The 26964-nt window shown below is 34.8% G+C and overlaps 1 protein-coding gene across 2 annotated transcripts in view; it reads left to right on the top strand.

Moving 5' to 3' along the window:
* The first annotated feature begins 424 nt into the window (after positions 1-424).
* The window catches only part of STYX (serine/threonine/tyrosine interacting protein), a 35192-nt gene continuing 8652 nt past the window's right edge, over positions 425-26964 (top strand). The window contains exons 1-9 of one of the 2 annotated variants that reach the window (XM_007119217.4): positions 426-789; positions 11682-11714; positions 13140-13193; positions 16933-17030; positions 19840-19900; positions 20316-20352; positions 20787-20826; positions 20920-20970; positions 23057-23129. In XM_007119217.4, coding sequence (XP_007119279.1) covers positions 733-789; positions 11682-11714; positions 13140-13193; positions 16933-17030; positions 19840-19900; positions 20316-20352; positions 20787-20826; positions 20920-20970; positions 23057-23129 — 504 coding nt within the window. In that variant the 5' untranslated portion in view covers positions 426-732. Of the gene's footprint in view, positions 790-11681; positions 11715-13139; positions 13194-16932; positions 17031-19839; positions 19901-20315; positions 20353-20786; positions 20827-20919; positions 20971-23056; positions 23130-26964 lie in introns of both variants that reach the window. The other variant, XM_007119218.4, reaches the window with a different exon arrangement.

Here is a 26964-nt window from a genome sequence, read left to right on the forward strand (position 1 = left end):
TCATTACTCTGGGTTATAACCTCACCAGATTGCGCAGGATTCTGAGAGGGGAGAAAAAGTTTCCTTTCGTATGCCAGTTTATGGTGGCTAGGATGTCTTCCCCGTTCTTACACCAAAGAAGGGATTTGCGTCCAATCCGGAAAGGGCAGAGCTGAGTCGTATTATCCCACTCCCTTTCCCAGGACCGTCCTTCATGCTTTCCCTCCTACCGCAGTCTCACCTCCTCCACACCCGGTGAGCTCCCGCCGCTGCGCCTCCGGGGGCCCCGCCCCCCGCGTCTGCGCTCTCGCGAAGGGGTGGGGCGGTGGCGCTCTGACACCTGGCGGCTGCGGGGGGCGGGCCGAAGGCGAGCGTGGGCTGGGATTGGCTGGGGCGGCGCGGGGAGGGCGGGGTGGAAAGAGGGGAGACGGTTGTAGGGCTCATGTTGGTGCGGGAGCCTGGGCGGCCTTAGGGGCGCGGAGACTCGGCGGGGGAGGGAGGCGGCAGCAGCATGGCGGCCGGGCACGAGCCGCCCAGCCCTCCTCTTCCCGGCTGTCGTCGCCGCCACCGCCGCCGCCGGAGTCGTTGGGACCCTTTAGTCTGCGTGTGTTAGTTGTAAGCCCGCTGCCTCCCCGTCAGTCCTCCGGTCTACCCTCCCTCCTTCATTTCACCGCCACTGCCAGCCCGAGTGTCTGGCCGGCGGGTAACTCCCACTCCCACCCCACCCCACCCACAAGCCCGCGGGCCGGGACCATGGAGGACGTGAAGCTGGAGTTCCCCTCGCTCCCACAGTGCAAAGAAGACGCCGAGGTGAGTGTGTCGGTGACTGCCACGCACAGGCCTCCCCCTGTGGCTCCTCGGCCGAGGGGCGACCCCAGGCCCCAACCGTCGAAGCCTCCGGCTCCCCGGAGTCCTGTTGCCTTTGAGGGCGTCCCGGGACCCAGGGGCGGAGCCTCGCACTCCGGGGCTGTCAGCCCAGACCCCGGTCACTGAGTTCCTCTTCCCCTCCTGAGTCTCCGGCGCCGGAGCCGGGTCTGGTCAGCTGAATTCAATGAGATGAGCAAAAGCAGCCCTTTCCCCCCAGGTTCGGCGTCGAGGCCTTACTTGTAGTAAGGTTCCCCTTTTATTGCCAAAGCAATGCGAGGGTAATGTTTTTAATCTCCTTTTGAGGGGTAATCTTTGGTGTCGTCGATTCACTTGTGGGACACACGGCCCCACGTGTGGAATAGACGTGGGCCCTGAACTTGCTAAGTGTGCCTTCAAAAAGTTTCCCGAAGTAGTTGGTTTGTTTTGGTTTGGTTTGGTTTTTGGTGTTTTTGAGGCAAGCCGTGACCAGCAGAGTAAATGTCACAAAGCTAGCTCGTTCGAATCTGAAAACTTCAATCCAAAACCTTGCCCTTTGGAGGGAAGTTAATATGGGGAATAAAATTCTTTATAACTTGTTCTCCTGATTTCTAATTTGGGGTTCTTTTTACCCCACCTTACTTCTTCCTTCCCTAACGTTTGTACTGAGTTTTTTTTCCATCTATTCCTAGTTTAGAATACTTTATGGTATTGCAGTATACTAAATTAGAATTTTTCTGAAGACTCAATTATAGCAGGACAATGATATTCAGATATGCTTTAGTAGGATCGAGAAAGAAAGAAATCTAAAATCTCTATTTTTAAGAGATCATTCAATTTATACCAAATATTCATTCTATTGAATGTCTTCATTTGTGGTTCACGTTTTTTATTGGGGGCGGATCTTTTGCTTGTGATAATAATACTTGAGAATTTCATGTTTTAAGAGTAGACTCTTAAATAGGAAAAAAAGTAGAATTTAGGTTAGGTTAAAAATGAATTTACACTTTTTTCTTTGTTTTATATGGAATAATGTGAATGAGGAGTATGCTTTTATATCCTCAAAATGATTCAGAAATTTCATCACTGGAAGCAACCTTAGAAATAATGTAGAGCATTCCTACTTTTAAGGTGAAGAAATTGTAGCTTACTAAGAATAAATGATATGCCTAGTACAAGACACAAGTGAGGACCTTGGTCTCCTCATTCTTAATTCATTGTCCTTTTTATTACACCTCAATTCTTCCCTGTTCTAATCTTAATAGTTCTAGTTTAAAATGTTTACAGACTTTGTATTTAATCTTTTATTGTGTAAATAATATATCTTATCTTTGCAAAGATTATAAAATCTTACCAGGAATATAGCTTCTTTCCTGTGTCGGACAGAAGTAATGCTTAAACCTAGTACATAATGATATTATCTACTGAAAGCCAGTTCATTCCCTATTTCATAGCACTGGATGTTTGTTATCTCTCGGTTACAAGAGACAAAAACCAGAGGAGCTTAAGCAAAAAAGAAAAGTAACTAAATCCAGAAAGTTTGGAGTGCAGCTGGTCTAAGGGACTTGACTAGATGGTATTATAATGCATCAGAGCTGCCCCTGCCTTTCATTAGTGCTTGTCTCTACTTTCTGTCAGGGTCTGTTCTTTTTCTTGGGCTTCTGCACAGGTATGGAGTTTGGCCATCAGTTGCTCGAGGGTCATATGCTTACAGCATACACATTGAGGAACAAAAGTGCCCTTCTCTAAGCTTCAGTGTTTAAAATCTAGAAGATTGGCCCAGTTTAGGTCATATGCCCATCCTTTGGATCAGTCAAGAGAGCCAGGAAGTGGTGAATACAGTGAGGGGTCCAGTCTAGGTCAGATACTCACTTTCTGGGCTAGGGGAATGAAGCTTATCATTAGTAGCCCTCCCGCCAAAACCATAGGAGCATTTCACGAAAGATGGAGGATGCTTTCTGGACAGACAAAACTGTAAATAACCATTAAATAGGGTGTATAGTTACTCATGATAAACTGACTAATAAAACAATGTAATTTTCTAATTTCCAGTGAGATACATAAAGTAGCAAACAGTTTTATATGGTTATGGTGACCAACCAGCATAGTTCCTTCCACATAGGAAGCACTACCAATCACAATCCAAATCTTGCTTAAGTAAAAAGAAATTCAAGTACAGAGATTTTGGTGAAGGCTCTTAATGATTGTTGTGATCAGGCTATGGTAGCTTGATGATCCTGTCACTTCTATAAAAATATTACTTCCAAGTTTCGTGAAATACTGGTTAGAGCACTGTTTACAAGATAGTTGTTAGCAGAAATTTAGCTGTGTTTAGATGGGTTTGCAAAAAGATCATCATTCCTCTAAAACTGCTGTGATTTCCCATTTTTTTAAAAACATCCTTATTGGAGTATGGTTGCTTTACAGTGGTGTGTTTCTGCTTTATAACAAAGTGAATCAGCTATACATATACATATATCCGCGTATCTCCTCCCTCTTGCGTCTCCCTCCCACCCTCCCTATCCCACCCCTCTAGGTGGTCACAAAGCACCACCGAGCTGATCTCTCTGTGCTATGCAGCTGCTTCCCACTAGCTATCTATTTTACATTTGGTAGTGTATATATGTCCATGCCACTCTCTCACTTCCTCCCAGCTTACCCTTCCCCCCTCCCTGTGTCCTCAAGTCCATTGTCCTGCCCCTAGTTTCTTCAGAACCATTGTTTTGAGGATGAAGTTCAAACCCTTAACGTCATCAGCATGGTCCCATGTGAACTGGCATCACCTGCCTCTCTAATCTCATGAGCTACTCTTTCCCTTGCTCCATTCTCTGTGTGCCCTATCCATAGTCATCATCTCTCAGTTTCTGGAATGCTTCAGTTTTTTCCCCCTCCCTCAGGACGTTTACGTTACTATTTCCCTACCATACTGCCAGCATTCCCCTTGCCCTCTCCTCATTTACTATTTGCTCTTGGGTTAGATCTCACTTGAGGCATCATTTCTTCAGAGAAACTTTCCCTGATTTTGCCAGTTCCTCCTGTCCCCTCTCCCATTCTCCAGACTAGTTCAATCCCCCAGGTTTATAAACCTCTGTAGCACTTGGTACTTTTACTTTTATACCTACCTTTGTAACAGTTATCATACTTATAATTTTGATCAATGTCTGTTTTCCACTATAGCCTAAAAGTTTCATAAGGAGGCTTGGTCACCAATAAATTTCTGTCTTATTTGCCACTGTTTCTTTCATTTAACAGTGTCTGATATATATCATAAGCTTGACGAATGTTTTTTGACTTAATGAAAGAATGTTGATTAGTTTTGATAGTAGAGTCTTACTTGTGGCAAGATTACAGTAGTTTTTTTACATGTGAAGAAAAAAAGAGCAGCTTACAGTAACAATTTTTAAACAAATTAGTTACATAGTTAGGGCTGTTGCTTTTATAATTCAAGAATTAATGTTTTATCTTCTTTTCAGATAGAAAGTGAGATATTTATTTCAGCTGCAGTTTGGCAACTTAAATGTTACCCTTTCCATTTTCTTTTCTCTTTCGATTCTCTTAGTACAGAAACAAAAATAAGAGTTGCTTAATGTGTCTGACTGAGGATCCCTCTCCTAGCTCCTTTAAGTTTAGAGTGGTGCTTTTTTAACCTGACTGTAGAGTAGAATCACCCAAGGAACTTTTAAAATAACCATGCCTGGGCCCCTATTCTGATTTAATTGGTTTAAGATGGAGCTAGATAATTCTAATGGCAGCCAGGTTTTGGAATAACTAATTTAGAAGCATCTTACTTAAATGCCCCTCTGTTTCTCCATATCCCCCCAACCCTCTCATTTTTGAGTAAAAATCTCTTTTGGTCCTTTGGTTTAAGTAAAGCTTGAGTTAGGCATGGGAACTAAAGGAAAGAGCTTATTCTGAAGAGGACTATTTTTTTTGGAGGAGAGAAACTGTAATACTACTTTTTCTGTTTTGTGAAGTGTACCAGCTCAGGTATAGTATTCTGATGTTTTGTGGGGTTTTTTTCCTGAACTCCCCCAACCTGTATAAAAAAAAAAAATCCTCTTGGTATTTCTAAAAGTTACATGTTTCAACCACCCTAATCCATCTGATGATAAGAATTAAGTTTTTATAGGTTACAGCCTGTGTCCTTTGGTGAATTTATTTATTTGTTTATTGGCCTTTGAACATTTTTATAGCATTTTTTGCTGTCCCCTAAATGTGATTTTATAGACCATGTAACTGCATTTGCTTGAGAAGGAAGAAAAGAGCCTGAAAGGTGTTTTAATATGTGGTACCTTCTATCTCATATTGATTGAAGGATTTTCACTTGAGAATTTCTGTCAGAAGCATGGTGTATTTCACAATTAAGGATATTTTAGCTTAGCAGGCTTGCTTTGGTGTGAGAAATATAGTTGGACTGCTTTGCTAATCATCGAAGTTTGGGAAGTTGATTCTACTAATTATCTACACTAGTAATTCAAAATAGATCATTGGCAGTTATAATGGGAGTCTGACCCATTAATACTCCCATCTCTAAATTGATGCATTTTAGGAACTGTGGGCAGGTTGAGATTAAGATTGAGTGTGATACACCCAAGACTTGGTTATTAGAGACATGTTCAGATAGATATGTGTCTGGTAGAGCACGACTGTAAGCATGAATGACTTTCAAAATCTTGATGTAGTACACTAAAGGCAGAATTGGTAGGCAAGGCAGGTTTAAGATTTGTTCTGTAGGTAGTAATCAGAGCTAGATAAACAAAGAGGGGTAAACTCCTGAGATCAGGAGTATTGCCTATTACAGCAAGTCATGCTCACTAAAGTAGGCTGCATGCTTGTCTGTCCTGTGAATAGGAGTAATTTTTCATTCTCTTCTATACAGCTTGCTTTTTACTCCTGTAATATTTCTTCTATAAATACAGCATACATGTTCTATTGAATAAAACCTTATGAGAAGCTCAAAATTTATATGAATCCTGTTTCACTTAAAAATTTGTGTAAATTTTGCGTTCTATTCCATATGTTCATGTTTGTTTTAATGTTTTAAATTGGTGGTCAGTGAAAATACTTTTTTTCTCCAGGAAAAAGAAAAACAAAAAACAAAACTTCTGATAAAATTGATACACCAGAAAGAAGCACATGTTTATCCTGTGGCTTTAAGTGCCATCTGGCATATTGCATAGTATTCCCTGGAATATATGTACACCATTTCCCTATATATGTTCCTCTGTTTTTCTTCTTTCATCACACATAATGTAGAGATTTCATTTTAGGTAAACTCAAAAGTACACATTTCTTTAATTGCTTTCTTCTTTCTCACAGCTCTGACGATTTTTTTCCGGAAGGTAAGGCTGACTGTTAGACTACTAGAGAATCTTTAAAAAAAAAAAAAAAAAAAAGAAAGAAAAAGAAAAGAAAAAGAAATAAGATCCATATCCATAGACTCTAGTACCGTGGATCTCCTCAGTGCTTATTCTCTGGCAGGCCCTGTGCAATGGTTAGCGGTTCTGTGACTAAAATGACAAGAATCTTTGACCTAACTTCTTTAACAGTTTTTCAATATTAAAAAGTTATTACATATTGGTAAGTTAAAAAAGCAGGTAAACATTCAGTCTGTACAGTTTGATTACATTTCCCCCTCTACTGGCTTGTAAATTATATACTTTTTTCTGTTCTATTAATTGCTATAAACTAATCATTATTATTATTTTATGTAGTCAGTATTTGTTTAAATATAACTATATGTTTGCCTTATAGTTCATTCTTACATTGAGAGGCTGTATAGTGTAGTGATTAAGAGAATGGACTCTAGAGTCAGACTACGTGAACCTGATGTCAGGTTATGTAGGCTCTCTGTACCTAAAATAGAAATGTAAAATAGAGACAGTAGTACCTTTTCTTCAAAAAAACATCTTTTAGAAGTTCCTTTAATAAGAGTCTGCTGGTAGTAAACTCTCTTTTGTTTGTTTGTATGGAGTTGTCTTTTATTTCACTCTTGTTCTTGAAAGACGATTTTCTCGATATATATTCTAAACTAACAGTTATTTATTTCACCACTTTGAATGTATTATTCCTCTGTCTTCTGCCTTTCCATTCTTGTAGTTGAGAAGTCAGGGTCAGTCAAATTGTCTTTCCATTATATGTAATCTGTCTTTTTTGTCTGGATGCTCTCTCTTTTTTTAATAGAAATAAAATTTACATAGAGTGTAATGCACGGATATTAAGTGTACAATTCAGTGAGTTTTGTTAAATGTATACACCAGTGTAACTACTGCTTGTATCAAGATGTAGACCATTTCTCCCAACATAGAAAGTTACCTCATATCCATTTCCAGGCAACCCCTACCCCACCCCACATTAGGCAACGAATATGATTTCTGTAACCATAGTTTAGTTTTGTCTGTTCTTGAACTTCATATAAATTGAATCATGCAAAATGGACTGTTTTGTTTATGGCTTCTTTCACTGAACATAATACGTGTGAAATTCATCTACATTGTGTTTATGGGTAGTTGGTTCTTTTTCATTGCTGAGTACTGTTTCATTGTATGAGTATACCATGGATAGACATTTGGGTTATTTGGGGTTATGAAGAATAAAGCTGCTTTGAATATTTTTGTACAAGTCTTTTCGTGGACATATGTTTTCATTTCCCTTTGGTAAATCTTAGTAGTGGAATTGCTAGATTAATAGGGTAAGTGTATTATTAACATTTCATTTTATACTCAGCAATGTTTGAAAGTCCCACTTGCTCCACATCATTACTAACATTTGGTGTTGTCACTTTTTAACTTTAGTCAATCGTGGGTATGTAATGGTATCTTGTGCTTTGAATTTGAATTTGTTGTTTTAATATAATTTGAATTTCCCTAATGTTGAGCACATTTTCATGTGATATTGGCCATTTAGATATCTTCCATAATGAGATGTCTGTCCACTTCTTTGCCCATTTAAAAAATTATGTTTTCACTTTATTGTTGGTGTGTATTTTTGTATTTTGGATACAAGTCTTTTGTTGGATATATGTATTACAAATGTTTTCTTTCAGTCTGTGGCTTGATCTTTCATTTTCTTAGCAGTGTATTTCCTTGAGCAGAAGTTTTTAATTTTCATGAAATCGAATTTACTAAATTGTTTTTTCCCTTTGTGCTTAGTACCTTTTGTGCCCTCTTTAAGACATCTTTCCTTTTCCCAAGGTTGCAAAGATATTCTCCTATGTTTTCTTCTAGAAGTTATATCATTTTTGCACTATGTTTATACACACACACTCTTTTTCGTTCATTCAACAATTATTTATTGAGTGCCTACTATGTGCCAGGTACTGTCATCAAGTGCTGGAAATAGATACAGCAATGAAGACAGATGAGATGTTTGTGTGTGTGTGTGTGTGCTCACATGCATGTGCATGCGCACACACACGTGTGGTCAGGATCAAGATTTGTTTTATTTTCCAGACATTTATCCAGTTGTTCCAGCACCACTTGTTGATAGACTTCTTTTTCTGCATTGAATTGCCTTGGTGTGTCTTTCAGGAAAAGTAATTGACTGCATATATGTAGGTCTTCTGGCCTCTATTCTTTTTCAGTCTTCTATTTACTTTTAGTCTGGAAAAAGAAATTCTCCTTTCTGGGTTTGCTGTGCTGCTGTTTCACTGTTTACCTGTGCATTTCTTCCCTTTATCCTGCTTGGGATTTACTGGGCCGCCTATTTCTGAGGTATCTTTAACTACTTTTGGAAAATTCTCATTAATATCTGGTGTAATATCTCTCCTTTATTTTCTTACACCTCCTTCTGGAACTTAGATTCTATGGATGTTAGACCATTTAATTCTATCTTAGATGTCTATTAACTGCTCATATTTTCCATCTCTGAATTTAGGTCATTTCATTAGTTCTGTTTTCCAGTTCACAGATTCTCTGTGTCCTTCTGTTTAGCCTATCTGTTGACTTTTCATTTCAGTTGTACTTTTTCAGTTCTACATATTCCTTTTGGCTCCCTTAAAAATTAGTTTCTTAATTTTTGGTCATACTTATGGTACTCTTATTTCTTTAAATATATTAAATGTGTTGTATTTTTCATTGTTGTAGTTAATATCTGCCATCTTTGTGGCTGTGATTCAGTTGTATCACTTTTCATGGTGATTTGTTTCCTCTTTTTTTTTTAATGAATTTTATATTGCAAGTTCATTGGAGCCTATCTGTTTGAATTATTTCTGATCTAGGTTTACGGTATGTTCCTCCAGAGAGAAAATGCATTTGCTTCTCCCAGGAGCCCATGGACACTATTTACCCAGGACCACTTGACATTAAATTTTCACTTGGCCTCACAAAGATAATTGCATTCTAATGCCAAACCTGAGTGAAGACCAGATTGGTTAGGAACACCCCACCCCACTACTACCACCACCACCACCTACTCAGAACCAAATCTAGGAAAGGCAAGAGTACTCATTTTTATGGGGATGAAGTGAGGCCCCACTCCCTCCACTTTATCTTTCACTGAGGGTGTTGCCCTTTGGGGGTCCCAGCTTTTTGGTCATGATCTGACTTTCAGCAGGTCCTAGGCTTTGTCTCATGTGCCGTGCCATTTAAAATTAAGGCCATAATGAGGATGTAGAACAACTAGAACTCCCATACATTCCTGGTGGGAGTGTAAATTGCTCTTCTAAAACTTTTGACAGTGTCTAGTAAAGCCAAATATAGGCCTACTCTGTGATTTAGTCATTCCATTGCCACTTGTATATCCAAGAGCAATAAATGCATATGTCCACCAAAGAGCATATAAAAGAGTTTTCATTGCACCTTTATTCATAATTGCCAAAACCTGGAAGCTATTTAAATCTCCACCAACAGGAGAATGAGTAAATTGTGGAATATTTATACAATACTATACTGCACAGCAGTGAAAAAGAACAAACTACTGACATACACAACAACATGGATGAATCTCACGGACATTAGATTGAGTGAGATAAACCAGACATAAAATAGTACTGCTGTATGATTCCATTTACATGAAGTTCCAGAACAGACAAAACTATAATCTGTAGTGATGGAAGTCAGTGGTCACCTCTGAAAACAGGAGATATTGACTGAGAAGAAGAATGAGGGAACTTTCTGGGATGATGGAAATCTTCATCTGAGTGGTGATCATATGGGTATATATGTTTGTAAAAATTGATTGAGCTCTACATTCAGATTTGGGCATTTTAGCACCTCATTAAGAGTTCTTTTATACCTACACTTTAAAAGAACAGAAAGAAATATAAGGCCATGAAAAGACTAGCAGATCTTTTCAATATGCTCTGTTTCAGTGCTTACTACCCTTGCTGGTTTTGTGCTTTCTTGTGTTTATGAGTATGTGTCTCTCTGGGGATTTCCCTCACTTCTTAGTTCAGCTATGCATTTAAAGATACTTTTAAAAATATATTTTAACAGTCATTTCATAGATGGTTTCTCAGGGTTTATAATCCGCTTCTACTACATTGCTGAGACCAATTTTCAAGATTAAAAATGAAAAATGTGGACTTCCCTGGTGGCGCAGTGGTTGAGAGTCCGCCTGCCGATGCAGGGGACACGGGTTCGTGCCCCGGTCCGGGAAGATCCCACATGCCGCGGAGCGGCTAGGCCCGTGAGCCATGGCCGCTGAGCCTGCGCGTCCGGAGCCTGTGCTCCGCAACGAGAGAGGCCACAACAGTGAGAGGCCCGCGTACTGCAAGCAAGCAAGCAAGCAAATAAATAAATAAATAATAAATAAATAAATAAAATTAAAAATTTTTTTTTAATTAAAAAAAATGAAAAATGTATTTTGTTTCTCTATTTTAAAAAAAATGCTGACTGTCTTTGTAGGAGTACTATTCTCTCTTTCCATTACAGAGATATAACATTTCTACCTTATATGTTAAAAATACTTTTCTGACTTGGGGAATCTGGATGGAGGGTAAAGGGAATTCCTTGTACTATTTTTTCAACTTTTCTGTAATTCTAAAATTATTTCAAAATAAAAAGTTTTTTTTTTTAACTTTTTGCAGTTTTAACTTTAGAAACCTAATTACTGTTTATAATTCTGAGTTTTAAGCAACCAAGCTAGAAACTTTTGGAATGTAGTCCATTTACAAATGAGGACTATCTGTACTATATTTGATTCTTCATTTCAATTCACTGTAATTGCTTTTTTCTTTTTCTTTTAAAATATTTTCTGTCTTTTGGCATTTTGCATTATTTTCCAACTTCTTTATCTTGGTCTGCATCCCAAGAATGAACTCTGTACTTTGGTGAAGTGTGTCTGTAAAGGAACTTGAACTAGACAGAATCTTAAGCCCAAGTGAGATATGGGAAAGGCTGTTTGATGAGCATCTGGCAGTTTAGATCAGGAATGGCAAATAAATGCCTACCACATTCTGTTCTTCTTTCATCATTGCAGATATTGCTCAATGACCACAGCACTCTTTACTTCCTTGAGTCTTTCTCCACACAGGGTTTTAGCTATCTACTGCCAGTTGATTAGAGTTGGCACGAATGACAAAAAGTCTATTTGACATTTCTGATTGAGAGGATCATTTTTGAGAGAAACTTCTGGAATACCTGTCCTTATAATTATTGAACTATTCCATCCATTATAAAGTAACATAATCATAATTTTGGAAGCCCAGTTATTTAAAGAATTACCTTAATCGTTTCTTGTCACTTAAATTTTTAGGTGTTTGTGAAGCCAATTGAATCTGCTATTTTTATAGAACATTCTATAAGTATAATGTATTTTTTCAAACTCCATACACTTGTATATCACATCTTTAACCTTTAATTGGGTGACTTTTTTCATAATGTTATTTACTTTTCTTATGTTTTCCTTCCATTTTTAAGGAGTGGACCTACCCTATGAGACGAGAGATGCAGGTATGACAACCTTCTTATTTATTCCAGCCAGCCTGTATTACTGTTACTATCATTGTTAAATAATTTAACCTAATTTCTCAAAGGATTTGAGTCCTGTTGACTCATGATCTGTAGGTTCATCACTGAGTATTTTAAATATTAACATATTTAAAGTTAATTGTGGCTCTTAAAAAGATGGGAGATGAAATTTCTTTCTTAGAACCATGGACATAGTAACATATGCTTGTGCTTAATGAGTCACTTTGTTTTTCTTCATCTGAAAAATTGGGTACAATATTTGTATTATTTCTGAAAGCAGTTTACTTTCTGTGTTTGTCTAGCTTAGATAAACTCAGGAGAGTTGACTGTAAAGCACATCACCCTTTTGACTAATTGCTCATCTTTGTGTCTGATTTCCAGTCAACTTTCATAGTGAAGTTCTCCAGAAGATTGAGTTGAAAATACAGTATGGAATGAATGAATTAGTGATAGCTAACCCACATAGCAGTACTTTTTTTGTTTTGCATTTCAACTTTGCTACTCCCAAGATCAAGCATTGTCTCCCCTTCTCAGGAATCCCTTGACTTCTAAATATCTGTTTCCTTTCTCTCTTTGTGAAAATTCACTTTTTAAAAGTATGTGATTACCCGTGGGGCATTTTACTTGGTGCTATGGGGAATGCAAATATGAGGAAAATTTAGTTTCTGCCCACAAGAAGCTATTAGAAGAAATCACACCTATACACAAATAATTCTGATGTCCCATAGAACCAAACTACAAAATTATATTAGTATATAGAGTATGATATATACTGTATATACTAAAAACTTTCTATATTGAATTCAAATAGAATTCACACTGAAAGCTTTCTATATTGAATTAACATAGAATAAATTTTAATTCACCATTCAGAAATTATTTATTTAAATTGCTGAAACTCTGTCAGTAGTCAATAGTCTTTTTTTTAAGCTTTGCAATAATACTTTACATAGATAAAAGTTGTAATTGTTTTATCTTGTACTACTTTTGATTTGACTGAATAAGGTGTTGTGTAATTCCAAAGGGATGATTTTCTTTATACCTATTTTATTTCTATACTATAGCAGAGAATAGAAGTAAAATTAGGGGTGTTTTAGTAATCTAAAAGACAGCAATACAATATAGTAATTCTACTCAAATTGTTTATAAAAAGCACTATGGAAGTTCAAATACCTGACTTTTCAGAACTACATTTCAACTTTAAAGGTGTCATTTGATTATATAAAGCACATCTGCATTTCTCTTCCCAATCATTTGCTCAGTGTGGCTAGAAGATACTCCCTAAATAACAAGCTTTTTAGCAAATTATTATAACAGCTATGAAAACACTCAGCTAATCCACTTATATGGTACATATTTTGTATAGATTTAAATAGCTGATGGTAAATAGCTCATTTTTTTTCCTAGGAAATTTTGCCTGGATTGTTTTTAGGCCCATATTCTTCTGCCATGAAAAGCAAGGTAAGAACTTTAGATTCATCAAGAGACCTTATTAACCAACTATTTGGAGTAAATTTTTTTAGTAGAAAGAGTTTTATTTGAGGAAGGGTGCACCGATATTGCATATTAACAGTAGTTGTCTCTCTGGAGCACCTACTTCTTTCCAAATTTTACTGGACCAGTGATTCTCATGTTTAACCACAAATCACAAATGAGTTTTTGTATTTTTTTCCTCATGAAATCCATGTATTTAAAAGACTTACCAAAAACTGACCTTTAATAATTTATTTACCCTCTAAGATATTAGACATCTGTAATTGCTAATTATAGTTTCTGAAAAATATGAGATACAGTTAAATCCCAAAATAAGGTTATTTAACATTTTAGTTAAAGGGTAAGCGAGTGTGCGTGCACGAGTGTATACGAATGCAGTCATACACACCCACATATTTTAATTGAAGTGATTCAAATCTTCTGTTCTTCCAGACTTTAGAGGTCTGGATGTTCCAGGTTGTAAAGTATTGTACTGTATATCTAGATGTCCTATATAGTTAACCTGAAATGTATTTCTTCAGTTACACAGTTAAAAGGGTAGAGCTCATTCAAATATATGTAACAGTGTTATTGTCACTTCTAGAGGATTCAGCCCTATGAATTATGACAGTGCTAATTCTCTTTGAATTATAATGTGAAACATTATATCACAAATGTTTTCCCTAATAACCTGCCTGTTTAGAAGTCAGTGTTCTTGTGTATACTTACCTGCAGTAGGTTTTATAAAAACTGTAGAATTTAAAGCTTTTATGAAATAATTTGATGTATTTACGAATTTTAGATGATTGGGAGTTTTTTAAAGTTAATGTCATTCCTTTTGGTACTGGAAGGCTTTTTGACTGTTGAGGACTATCTAAGAGTAACCCTAGTCATTTTGATGGCCTACAGCTAAGTTGGAAAGGTGGGACGTTGATAAAAAAAAAAAATCTATGTAAAGAAATACTAAGGAAAGAATATGGTAGATAACTATAGAATTAACTGTGACTTACTTTGTAAAAACAAAGTTATGCCCAAATAATGTAATATTCACAAATACTGGCCTTCGGGATGATTTTAGACTATTTACTTTTTGTATTCTCACTGCACTTTATAAATATACCTGTTATACTCTTTCTCACATTAATTTATAAGTGTTCGTTTACAGATCTATCGTCTCAAAATCTCTTCCCCCTAATTTCACCATAGTCTCATTGGATTGAAGAAAAGCTTCTATGGCAAAATTTGATTATTTCCCACCATGAGTCATTATAGTACAGCCCATATTTCTTTTCATTTCATCATCCAAAAGAATAACGGAGATAAAGAAACCTTAGGGAATAAACTCCTGTTCTAATAAACTCACTTAGTTTAGCCTATCTTTTATTACATTCAAATACAGTTTTAATAAAAGGGACATATTTAGGCTCTTTGTAAGTAGTGAACCATTTCTTTTTCTAAAATTTTTCTGTTGTTTGTAGGTATGAGATAAGGTCATAATTTGCTTTGTATGAATGAAAGTCTGTTGAAAAGTAAAAACTATTTTGTGTGCTATTACTTTTGGGTTCTATCTTAAGGTTTGTTTTTCACTTAGTAATCTAATATGCCATCCAGGCTTGTTAAAACATGTTTTTATCCCTAATTTTATATATGTCTTCTTGTAGTTTCCCACATTAATAGAGTAGATATGAAAACGTCACATATCATAGATCAGTCATAACAAAGGAATGAATATTGAATTTACTTTGGAGTTTCCATAAATGTGAATATGGAACATTGATTTATTATTATTTTTTTAAGATTTGTTTTTTGATGTGGACCATTTTTTTTTTGAGTTTTTATTGAATTTGTTACAGTATTGCTTCTTTTTTTATGTTTTTTGGCTTTCTGGCCACGAGGCATGTGGGATCTTAGCTCCCCGACCAGGGATTGAACCTGCACCCCCTGCATTGGAAGGTGAAGTCTTAACCATTGGACCACCAGGGAAGTCCCCATTGATTCATTGTTAATCCTACCAAATGCTTACCTCCTTTCCCCTGTCTCAGGATGTACTCAGGAAATACAAAGATAATTTAACTCTAATCTATGCCAGACATAGGAAACCTAGCTGCAAAAATTAACATTTAAAAACCACATTTTCTTAGCTTAGGCTGCTTTAATAAATACCATAGACTGGATGGCTTCAACAACTGACATTTATTTCTCACAGTTCTGGAGGGTGGGAAGTTTGAGATGAGAGTGCCAGCATGGTTAGGTTTTGGTGAGGGCCCTCTTCGTGGTTTGCTGCCTTCTTGCTGTATCTTCACATGGCAGAGAGTTGAAGCTCTGATGTCTCTTCCTTTTCTTGTAAGGGCACTAATTCCATCATGGGTGCTCCACCCGCATGGCCTCATCTATATCTAATTACCTCCCAAAGGCCCCACCAACTAATACCGTTACTTTGAAGGTTAGGGCTTCAACATAGGAATTTTAGGGAGACAAAAACATTCAGTCTATAACAAATAGAAATTATTCTTTGACTTCTTTCATGAATTATTAGTATTGCTGTTCTGGACTGTTTATTACAGAAAGGGAATTAAATATATAGGATTATAAACTGAAAATAGAAAACTCAAGGTTATTAATTCTGATTCTTCATGATTTGTTCATTCGTTTCTTGAACATATAATTATTGAACAAGTTCTATGTTCCAGGCACTGTTTTATACATACTTAGAATGAATCAGTGAACAAAGTCCTTATTCTCACGGAATTTATATTCTAACTATTAAAATAACATGTCACCTGTAAATTTCACTGAAACCTATAGTCACTTGCAAATAAAAATTTATTTGATAGTTCTTAGAGTTGTCATGTTAAATTGTTTTAAATGTAGAGCCCAAAAGCACCACAGAATATAATATCCTTTGGAGTTGCCAGTTTTAACTTTAGGAGAATTTTTAAACCATAAAAGGTTAATTAGTTTTTGTGAATTGTATAACTTAATTCTGGCTTATAGTAGAAAAAGTGTACTGGGAGAGGCAGGGAGTAGTCTAGAGATCAGTGATGTTGAACAACTGTTTATGTCATAGTAGTCCTCTCTAAAAAATAAAATTGTAGTCAATATATGTAACTGCCATTTACTGAAAACCCTTGCTGTGTGTCCCAGGCAGTATGCCAAACATATTTTCTTATATAATTCTCACAACCACTCAAGTGAATAGGTAGGATTTTCCTTATTTTCATGTGAGAAAATTGAGCCACAGTGCTCAGGTCATTAGCAGAGCTGGGATCTAGAGCTTGGGCTCTCATGACTCAAAAGCCCGTGCCTTTAACCACTATATAGTATTATAAATAAATAATAAAGAGTATATAAATGTAAATTATAAATAAGTAATAAAGTATATTACACATGATACAAAGGTCAAAGTGTACAATAAGGTATATAATGAAGGTGTAGTATTGTTTCCCAAATAAATTATCTTTAAGGTCATATCAAGCTCTAAAATTATAGATATAAAATAATCCTGTTAGCCTTTTGAGGACATGTAGTGTATTAACCTTGAATCATTGAAATATTTTGCTGATCACTTCAGGTATGTTATTATGAAATTAGCTTTGATCCCCTGTACTTAAAGCTCAGATGTGGCTACATTAGTTCTAAAGTTGAGTCCTGTGTATTTTCAAATATCTGTTTTACAATAAGATGATGTTTTGTATTTTAAACTATTTCTCCCCCTTTTTTTTAATAGCTACCTATACTACAGAAACATGGAATAACTCATATAATATGTATAAGACAAAATATTGAAGCAAACTTTATTAAACCCAACTTTCAACAATTATTTAGGTAAGAATTGTTGCTATAATTTATAAAAATGTTAAGGGTAGCAAACATGTCATGTTTTTATTTCAAGTTGATTTTATTATATTGGATTTTTCTTCTGTATATATATATGTTTTATAAAGATGGGTCATACAGTACATCATTTAAAGAATAAACTTCCTTTAAAATATTTTTTAAAAGTAATTAATGCACAGAATGTGGAATTCTAAATGTTCAAAAACATGTAGGTTTCCCTATTCCTGTCCGCTAGATACTCAGTTCTCCTCCCTGCAGGTATCTGTTGTTTTTGAGTATGTTTCCAGAGGTATGTTACATATATAAACATATTCTTACAGATCAAGTTAGCCTTTTTAAAAAATTATGTATTTTGGAGATTGCTTCATATTATTTCTTAGCTGCATTCTTCTTTTTTTTCCCCCCCACACTGCACAGCTTGCAGGATCTCAGTTCCCCGACCAGTGAAAGCCCAGAATCCTAACCACAAGGCTACCAGGGAACTCCCGCATTATTCTTTTTAAGTTGCACAATAATCCATTGTTTTACTGTACTAAAATTTATTCAACCCATCTCCTCTTGTTGGACATTTAGATTGTTTCCAGACTTTTGCTAATGTAGTGAGTATCCCTGTATATATCATTTAATTCATATGTGAATACATCAGTAGGATAAATTTGTAGAGGTGGAATTGCTGGATTAAAGAACGTGAGCATTTAAATTTAAATTTTAATAGATGTTACAAATTGCCCTCCAGTGAGTTGTATCAGTTTACATTCCCACTGTAAAGTAAATGAGAGGGACTCTTTCCTTGGTATCTCTCTAAGACAAAATTATAAAACATTTTTAATTTTTCCCAATCTCCTGGAGTAAAAATGGTATCTTGTGTAGTTTTAATTTGCCTTTCTCATTTATCTTAAAATGATGAGGTTGAGCATCTGATGGTTTTTAATGTTCTTTGTTTTAGCTTCATTTAAAAAAATAAAGCATATATTACACATGATACAAAGGCCAAAGGGTCAAAAAGGAATATAAGGAAAATGTCTCTTTCCTCCCCTAAACCCAGCTACCTAGTCTATCTCTAGCTAGGAGGCAGCTACTATTAACTCTTTTTTTGATATCATTCTAGAAATATTTGTATAAAAGCATGTATGTTAAAACTGTTTTAATGTTCTGCTTTATTGTTTGTAAGATGAAAGGAACCTGAATGTCCATCAGTATAAGAGACTATAAAATATATTGTGTGAATACACAATAGAATACTGTAACCATGAAAAAGAATGAAATGTTTCTTTGTGTGCTGATATGGACTAATCTTCAAGATTTGTTAACTGAAAACAGCAAGGTGCAGAGCCATGTGTTTAAAAATATATGCAGTACATTAGGCATATATTCTTGTATATGCATAGAAAATTTCTGGACTTACAGACTAGAAACTTGATAGTAGTTACTTCTGAGAAGGGAAATTTAGGGTCTGGGATGGTAGAGAGACCTAGGTTTCATTGCAGATGTCTTTATACTGTTAGAATTTTTTACTGTGTGTACACATTTTTCAGTTAATAAAAACTAGTTTTAAAAAGGGAATATCTGTAATCTAAAATAAAATAGATCGAATTTTTTCTAATTGCAAAAGAAATACTTGTTCTTTATAGATATGTTGGAAAATACAGAATGACCCAAGAAAAATATTTTAAAAGTCATCCATAAATCCACAACCCAGAGGAACATAACTTTAACATTTTGGTATATTTCCTTCTAAACTTTTTCTACTGTATATGTGTATTATGTATACACACATATAGACTTGTGTATATTAAAGAAAATGAAAATGTTATATTTTAAAATGCCATACTATATAGCTTTCTAATTTGTATAGAATTTTTGTTTTTAGTGCCAAAATGTCCTGGATACAGCTTCTGTGTGATAAGCCCTGAATTTATTGAAGTTGCTGCCACCAAAATGATCATTAAAGCAATATTGACTTTAAATTTTATAACTTAATTACTTAACTAAGTTGTGTTAATAAACAGGTGGTGTTGGATAGGTTAGAAATGGAAGTTTTTATTTTTTATTTTTGGCCGTACCACGCGGCTTGTGGGATCTTAGTTTCCTGACCAGGGTTCGAACCCAGGGCCCCAGCAGTGAAAGAACCGAGTCCTAACCACTGAACTGCCAGGGAATTTCTAGAAATAGAAGTTTTTCACAAAATAAGGCTAGTATATTAAAATGACTTATTTTAAATGTTTTTGAAGGTGTAAAGTTCCAGGACAGGTGGTCTTTGTTGCTTGTTGCTCTACTGAAGTTTAGTTCAAACAATGAATGTTTGACTCACGGCTCTGTCAGACTGCTGCCTTCTATTTTGGTTAGTTTCTTCTCTCTCAGACTTTGGGCTTCCTCTGAATTGTGCTCTCTAGGGTTGTGAGGAAAGGTGGCAGGGCCATCCAGAGAAAAATCTTTTAGTCGTAGGGAAGTTGGTAGAAATAGAAGAATAACAATAAGGAAAACAGGCAATTTTTGTCTTTATTTTCCAGGTCCACTCTGATCTAGAGGAAGGTTTCTTCCTACTTGTGATTTTTCTATTTTAAGCAGATAGATTTTTTTTTTATACTAAGGTATCAGAGAATGTTAACGTGCTATTTAAGGCTTTAAATGCTATCTGTGCTTTCAAGCAGTATAAAATCTATGGCTCGGTTCTTGGGAATATGATATTTTGAAAGTTTTGCATTATTTTCATGGTTGCCAAGAAATTTTCATATTTTTTATATATGAATAGAGTTTTATCTGAAAATGTGCTTATCACAAAATATTCTGTTTTCAGATATTTAGTCTTGGATATTGCAGATAATCCAGTTGAAAATATAATACGTTTTTTCCCCATGGTAGGTATCAATATTTTAATATCATTTAAAATTTATTTGTGATTTGACCTCTTAATTGTGGTTCTAAAACTTAATGAAACATGATTTTCTCCTATACTACTTTTACTTTGTTATGTCTGAAAATTGTGGGATTATATATTTTTTTAATTTATTATTTTTAAAACCTTTTTATGATCTCCAAATATTTGAGAAGTCACACTTCGAATTTCTTAAATTCAAACTAATATTTAAACTTGTAATAGTTGTATTTGTAGCATTTTGGAGATTTTTGACGTAAGGTAATTTTTATTCATATAAATAATCAGGAAATTATTTTCAGTATATTTTGTTTCACTGTATGTATGTATGTATGTATGTATTTTATGCTTATGTTACTCCACATGTTTTATTATAACACATTGTCTTTTGCCTTCAGACTAAAGAATTTATTGATGGGAGCTTACAAAGTGGAGGTAAATAATATTCCTTTACTTAGCTTATGTTTATTTTTAGGAAATTATTTATGATAGTTAATTTTTTAGTTAGTATTTGTCTTAATTACAGCTTTCATATTCTGCATTTATGTATAATAGACTTCCCAAATTTGTATTTTCCCAACTTCTTGTTTCATTTGGATAGGCTTTCTTAAATATCTCTATAGAACTACTTTTCATGTTCTGGGTCAGCTTTAAATCTCTTTAACCTAAAAGTCTACTGTAATCTCCACACAGGTAATATAAATAAATTCAAGGATTTGAAAATTAATAAGTATCCAAGTTGTATATATAAAATACATAAAATGTTTACGAAAAGATTTATTTTATTGTAGTATGATACCTAGTTTCAATATATTTTAGCTGCTGAATGAGGTATCTTTCTATTAGAATAACTATTTCTTGTTTTTCAGGAAAAGTTCTTGTCCATGGGAATGCAGGAATCTCCAGGAGGTATGAAGTTAAGAGATAATCTTTCTTTCTGCTGCATTTAATTAATGAGTTGTGTTTTCTGGTTTTTTCTAAAAATTTTTTCCCCCTCTTCAGTGCTGCCTTTGTTATTGCATACATTATGGAAACATTTGGAATGAAGTACAGGTAAGAAAGTACTCTGAAACCTAGCCACAATTTAGATTCTCATTAAAATAAAGCTTAATGGAGATGGTTTAGGAGCTTTAAGTTAATAATCTCCTGATTTTGTCATCTAGTCATGTTTGATTAGGCAGGCCCTTTTATCCCATGGTTAAGTCTCTTAATCCTTGTAGCTTGTCTACCTTGTATAGATCCACTTAGGCTAATGTTTGTTATTTTATGGAGCTAGTGCTAACTCTTGTTATTTTAAAAACCAAAGATAATTATAGTTGGAATAACCCATGGAAAACTGCTTGCTTACTACTAGGGAATTGGTTAATCTGAGTTTTAAAACTCTTAGACAAAGATGTAATTGCTTGCTTTGTTTAAAAGATTAATTTATTATGTTTTCCTTTAACAGTAGTTGCATGAAAAATTACCTAAGAATTGTTTTAGTGTCTATTCAGTACTCATTGTTTGTCGTATCCAAAATCATCTTTTCCAAGCATATTGCATAGACAAAAGAGAGACAGAGACAGGCTGATGAGCTTTTCACCCTAAAACAAACCAAAAAAGCTGGCCAATGTACAGTATTTTCTTTCTTAGTGTGTCTTGTACAAGTTTGAAATCTGTTGTAATCATTGATACCTCCTTCTCTTTCACTCCTCATGTCCCAAACTGATCCTTTACCAAATCCTGTCTGTTTTTTGTTCTAAAATATTCCTTGAATCTGGCTCTTTCTCTTTATCATTATTTAATGTCCCTAATCCAAGCTCTAGTCATATTTCCTTTGGACTCTTCCAGTAGTCACCTTCTTAGTGGTCTCATGTTTTCTTTCCTTCTCTAGTCTGTTCTGTTCTCCACACCACAGTGAGAACGATTTTCTCAAAAGATAAATCTGATCATATGTTACCTTACCCTAAAAAGCTTTCAAAGGTTTCTGATCCTTAATAATTCTTAACATGCCAGTGAAACTTCACATGACATGCCCCTATCAATCTCTCCATTCTAATGCTGTGTTCCCCATTAACCCTCTCCATTTGAGCTATGTTCAGCATTGGATCCACATGCCTCACATACAGTAGACATTCAAATGCTTTAGTTTTTTTTTTTCCCAAGTTACCTTTAATTTATTTATTTATTTATTTTTGGCTGCGTTGGGTCTTCTTTCCTGCATGTGGGCTTTCTCTAGTTGCGGCGAGTGGGGGCTACTCTTCGTTGCAGTGCGTGGGCTTCTCATTGTGGTGGCTTCTCTTGTTGCAGAGCACGGACTCTAGGCGCGCGGGCTTCAGTAGTTGTGGCTTGCAGGCTCTAGAGTGCAGGCTCAGTAGTTGTGGCACATGGACTTAGTTGCTCCACAGCATGTGGGATCTTCCCGGACCAGGGATGGAACCCGTGTCCCCTGCATTGGCAGGCAGATTCTTAACCACTGTGCCACCAGGGAAGTCCCAAATGCTTTAGTTTATTTGGTATTTTTTATCTTAAAATTATAATGGAAAAGTTTGCTTAAAAGTGTTAATTCTTAAATATTATTTGAATACAAATGCTTTTATTTAACTGAAAATGATTAATGCCTGGTAGATTTTGTTTTATATATTCTCTTTATTATTTGGTGTTGTGTCAGTAATAATATTAATAGTGAAAATAACTTCCATTTATTGGGTTTCTGCCATGTGCCAGATACTATTCTAGGCACTTTTATCTCAACAACACACGGAAGTCCCTATACTTCTCATATCTGAGCATGTACTCTGTGACAGATGCTGTACACGATGTGTTATACTTATTATCTTCCATCTTTAGAGTAGTGCTCCAAGATAGGAATTATTATAATGCCTAATTTACAGATAAGAAAAATAAAGCTTAAAGAAGCTGAGAAGTGTCCCCTAGGACACACAGCTGGCAAGCAAGCGAATTGTGATACTTAGTCTGACCATGCTTTCGGTTTTTCCACTACAATTCACTACCTCTCTGTAGTACAAGCTGTATGATTATGGTTTTCTATTTTAGGTAAATTGTTAGGTAAGTTCCTATTTTAGATAAATTCTGGAAAAATTTAGATTAATTCATGAAATAATATTATCACCTTAGTTTTTTCTTTTTTTGTTTTCAGAGATGCATTTGCTTACGTTCAAGAAAGAAGATTTTGTATTAATCCTAATGCTGGATTTGTCCATCAGCTTCAGGTAACTTCTCTCTTCTTCCTCTTTAAGGCAGTCAGAAAGTAGGATAATTAAAATCTTATGTTCGTGTAATTTAGTTGTAGTATTTACTTTGTAAATACTTAAAAATTGCCATAATCTGATTAATTTGATTCTTTGTTCAAGTTTACATCTGTATTTAAAATTATCAATATTTTCTTACAAGCTACCGTTAACAAGAAAGAGTTAAAGGCACATTTTTCAACCTAAAGTAAAATAATTGATGTTAGAAATGTCTTCAATTACTTCTTTATTTTAATCACACATACAGAGCATAAGAGAGTTTTGATTCTAAACATATTATGTATAGCAGTTTTTTCTGTTTTATATGCTTTATTTTTTCCATATTCTTTCACATTTTGATGATGCCTAGAAGATGCACTAAAAAGACAGTAAAGTAAACCTGTGAATTTATCTGATTAATTTATTTAATTTTTTTCCAAGAAGGAAAATCATAGGTTGAAGAATGTGCTCTGGCTGATTCCATCCAGTTATTCAGGAATAAATCTCACATTGAGACATCAAGAGCACTACAAAATGGGTTGTCTCAGTTACCAAACTTTAAATTTTACTTCATTTTTATTTTTAATTCACTTTTAGTTTTTACTTCATTTAAAAGAGAAAAAAATACGGTTAAAAAAATAAAAATTCAATAATGCCTAAGAAGAATACTTGAAAAGTAAGTCTTCTTAATAATATATCTTGAAGATCATATATAGCTCTACCTGCATAATATTTTTATGTGTATATGTACATAGATGTATGTATGTATCACAGTTTTATATGACCAGTTGCTTATACATGGACCTTTAGATTGTTTCCAGCCTTTCATGATTTTAAACAACATTGGAAAGAATATCCGGGTAGGTACATCTTTGTTTACATGTGTGAATGCACCTGTATGATAATTGATCAGAGTAGAATTGCTGGGTCAGAGGGCGTTTGAAATTTGATGTTGCCAAATTGCCTCTAAAAAGGCTTCAGGAAACAAGGGGTACCTGTTTACCCATACCTAATCAATACCAATAGTGAAAGTGTTTTATGAAACTTCTTGATCATTGTTATCATGGTGGTAAAAGTGGCAACTCCTTATGATTTGCCTATTTTTCTATCAGGTTGTTGGTCTTTTTCTCATTGGCTTGTAAGGACTCTGTATATTAAGAAAATCTGTCTTTATCCAACTGATTTGAAATGTCATTTTTATTATATACCAAATTCTGATCTATACTTGAGTCTGTTTCTGACCTTGTATTTTGTTCCATTGATCTGCTTATTGCTGCACTTGTATCAAACAGTTTTAAATACTCTAATATTATGTAAGTAATTTATATTACTTATATCAAGTAATTTAATCAAGATCCCCTCATTAATGTTTTTTCTGGAATTTTCCTGGCATGTTCTTAACACTTATTTTTTGGTGTGAACTTTACTGGAAAGAGTCCTGGACTTGTTTTTAATAACATTATCTCTACATTCACAGTTCAGAAGGAATTGACACCTTTAAATTTTTCTCAATATGTTCCTCTCTAAGAGTATGTTCCATTTATTCAAGTCAATTTCTATGTCTTTTAGTGTTTTAAAGTTTTCTTTATGTAGAATATATGCATTTCTTATGAAATTTATTCCTATTTTCTTTTATTCCCATTATAAATAAAATGGGTTTTTCCTACAGTATGTTTTCTAATTGCTTACTTGTATATAGGAAAGCTATTGATTTTTATTGTTTTCAGTTGGCAACCTTATTAAACTAAACAATTCTGAAAAATTTTCTAGTTGATTGTCTTAGATTTTCATCTCCAAATCATAATAATTTTGCAACTTTTCTAATTTTTTTTTCTTTCTCATTGGATGGTCATTGTATCAGAACCATGATAAGTAATAGTGGTATAGTACTTGTACTTTATTCTTTATTTCAATGTCAGTGCTTCTAGTATTGCACTGTGTGTGTGTGTGTGTGTGTGTGTGTGTGTGTGTGTGTGTGTGTGTGTGTATGTATTCATCTGTGCCTATGTAAAGAGTATTTGCCAGGAATAGATGTTGATTTTTAGCTTAAAAAAAATTTTTTTTATGGAATGACTGTAGTTTTACTCCTTTAAGCCATTAATATGGTGAGTTGAATTATTGGATCACATTATGCTAGATTTCTTAATTTTGAATCATCATTTTGGTTCACAAATGGATCTCACTTGGTTAAGGTAGACTATGTTCCATGAATGTGTTGCTAGATTCTATGTCAGTATTTTTTTTAAGATTTTGGAATTAGTTGAATAAGTGATAATGGGTTTGTAATTTTTTTCTATACTACCCTCTTCTGGTTTGGGTGTTTATCACGTGATTCTCATTTTTAAAATGGAAACTTGCTTTCTCTTTATGTGCTCTAGAACAATGTAAATTAGATTGGAGTTACGGGCTTCTTGGTGTTCTGATATATGGTACCTGTGAAATCATTGGACCTTGATTTTTTAATTTAATTCAGTTATTCATTATTTCATTCATTTGTATATTTTGAGGGTGGACCAACTCTTGGACAGCTTTTCTTCATTTGGTAGGTTAAGTCTGATTTTCATATACTCCTCAGGTCACTTTGGATGGTTTCATAATCTCCTATATAATCATTCATTTCATAAGATTTGAGATAAAATTGAGGAAAATATTTTTCCATTCTTTTTTCTAATTTTGTGTATCTGTGCTTTCTTTTTTCCTTGATCTGGTTAGTTTATGTAACTTTTCTGTATTTGAATTTCTGCTTGCTTTCTGCTTTCCTTAGGTTTTTGTTGTTCGTGCTGCTGCTGCTGTTATTCTTTAGTGAATTTCCTGAGTTGAAAGCTTAGTTTTTCATTCTTTCAAGAATTCAAGACTGTGAATTATCCTCTTAGCATTGCTTTAGCCATATTCTACATATCGTACATAGATTCTGCTATGCAATATTTTTATTATTGTTATAGCTTGATATTATGTGATTTCACTTTTGATTTTATTTTTTACTTAACACTTGTTTGAGAGTTTTTTTTTAAAAAAAAAAAACTAACTATATAGGTGACCAGGTTTATTTTCTATTTTTGTTCATTTCTAATACTATTTACTTCTTGAATTTTTTAATGTTCGTGGCCTAATATACAGTTGTTATTACGACTGTCTCCTGGGCACTTGAAAAGAAGATGTATTCTCTGTTTTCAGGGCATAAAGCTCAATATACAGTCGTCCCTCAGTATCCGTGGGGGATTGGTTTCAGGACACCCACCCCCCCCTGCCCCGTGAATTCCAAATCTTATATAAAATGGCATAGTACAGTCAGTCCTCTGTATCTGTGGGTTCTGCATCTGTGCATAGAGGGCTGATAGTATTTGTTCGCTTCGTCTGTCTTGGGCTGAGAGGTGAATTGAAACTCCTTTACTTTATTATGTTTCTGTTTATTTTTTCTTTAGTTCTTCTAGTTTCTTTGCCAATTTTGGTACTGTGTTATTTGGTAGATAAAATTCAAGTTAGATTTTCATTGTGGTTATATATTTATTATTCCTCCGTTCAATTATTTTACTTTGAAATTAACCTTGTGTAATATTGTTTGCACTTGCCTTGTGAGTTTCTTCATTCCTTTTCTTTCCACCTTTCTAAATCACTTTGTTTTATGTGCATTTCCTATATATGGTCTATGGCTGAATTTTGCTATTTGATTTGTTATCAGTATTTTTCTTTAATAGGTGTATTTATCCCACTTTCTTGCACTAAAAATGATATATACTTTTGTCTGTCATTTTATTTCATGTCACGCTTTCTCTCTTTTTTTTTTTTTTTTTTTTTTTTTTTGCGGTATGCGGGCCTC

The sequence above is a fragment of the Physeter macrocephalus genome, chromosome 11 (assembly GCF_002837175.3).
Source record: "Physeter macrocephalus isolate SW-GA chromosome 11, ASM283717v5, whole genome shotgun sequence".
In the NCBI taxonomy this organism is placed as follows: Eukaryota; Metazoa; Chordata; class Mammalia; order Artiodactyla; family Physeteridae; genus Physeter; species Physeter macrocephalus.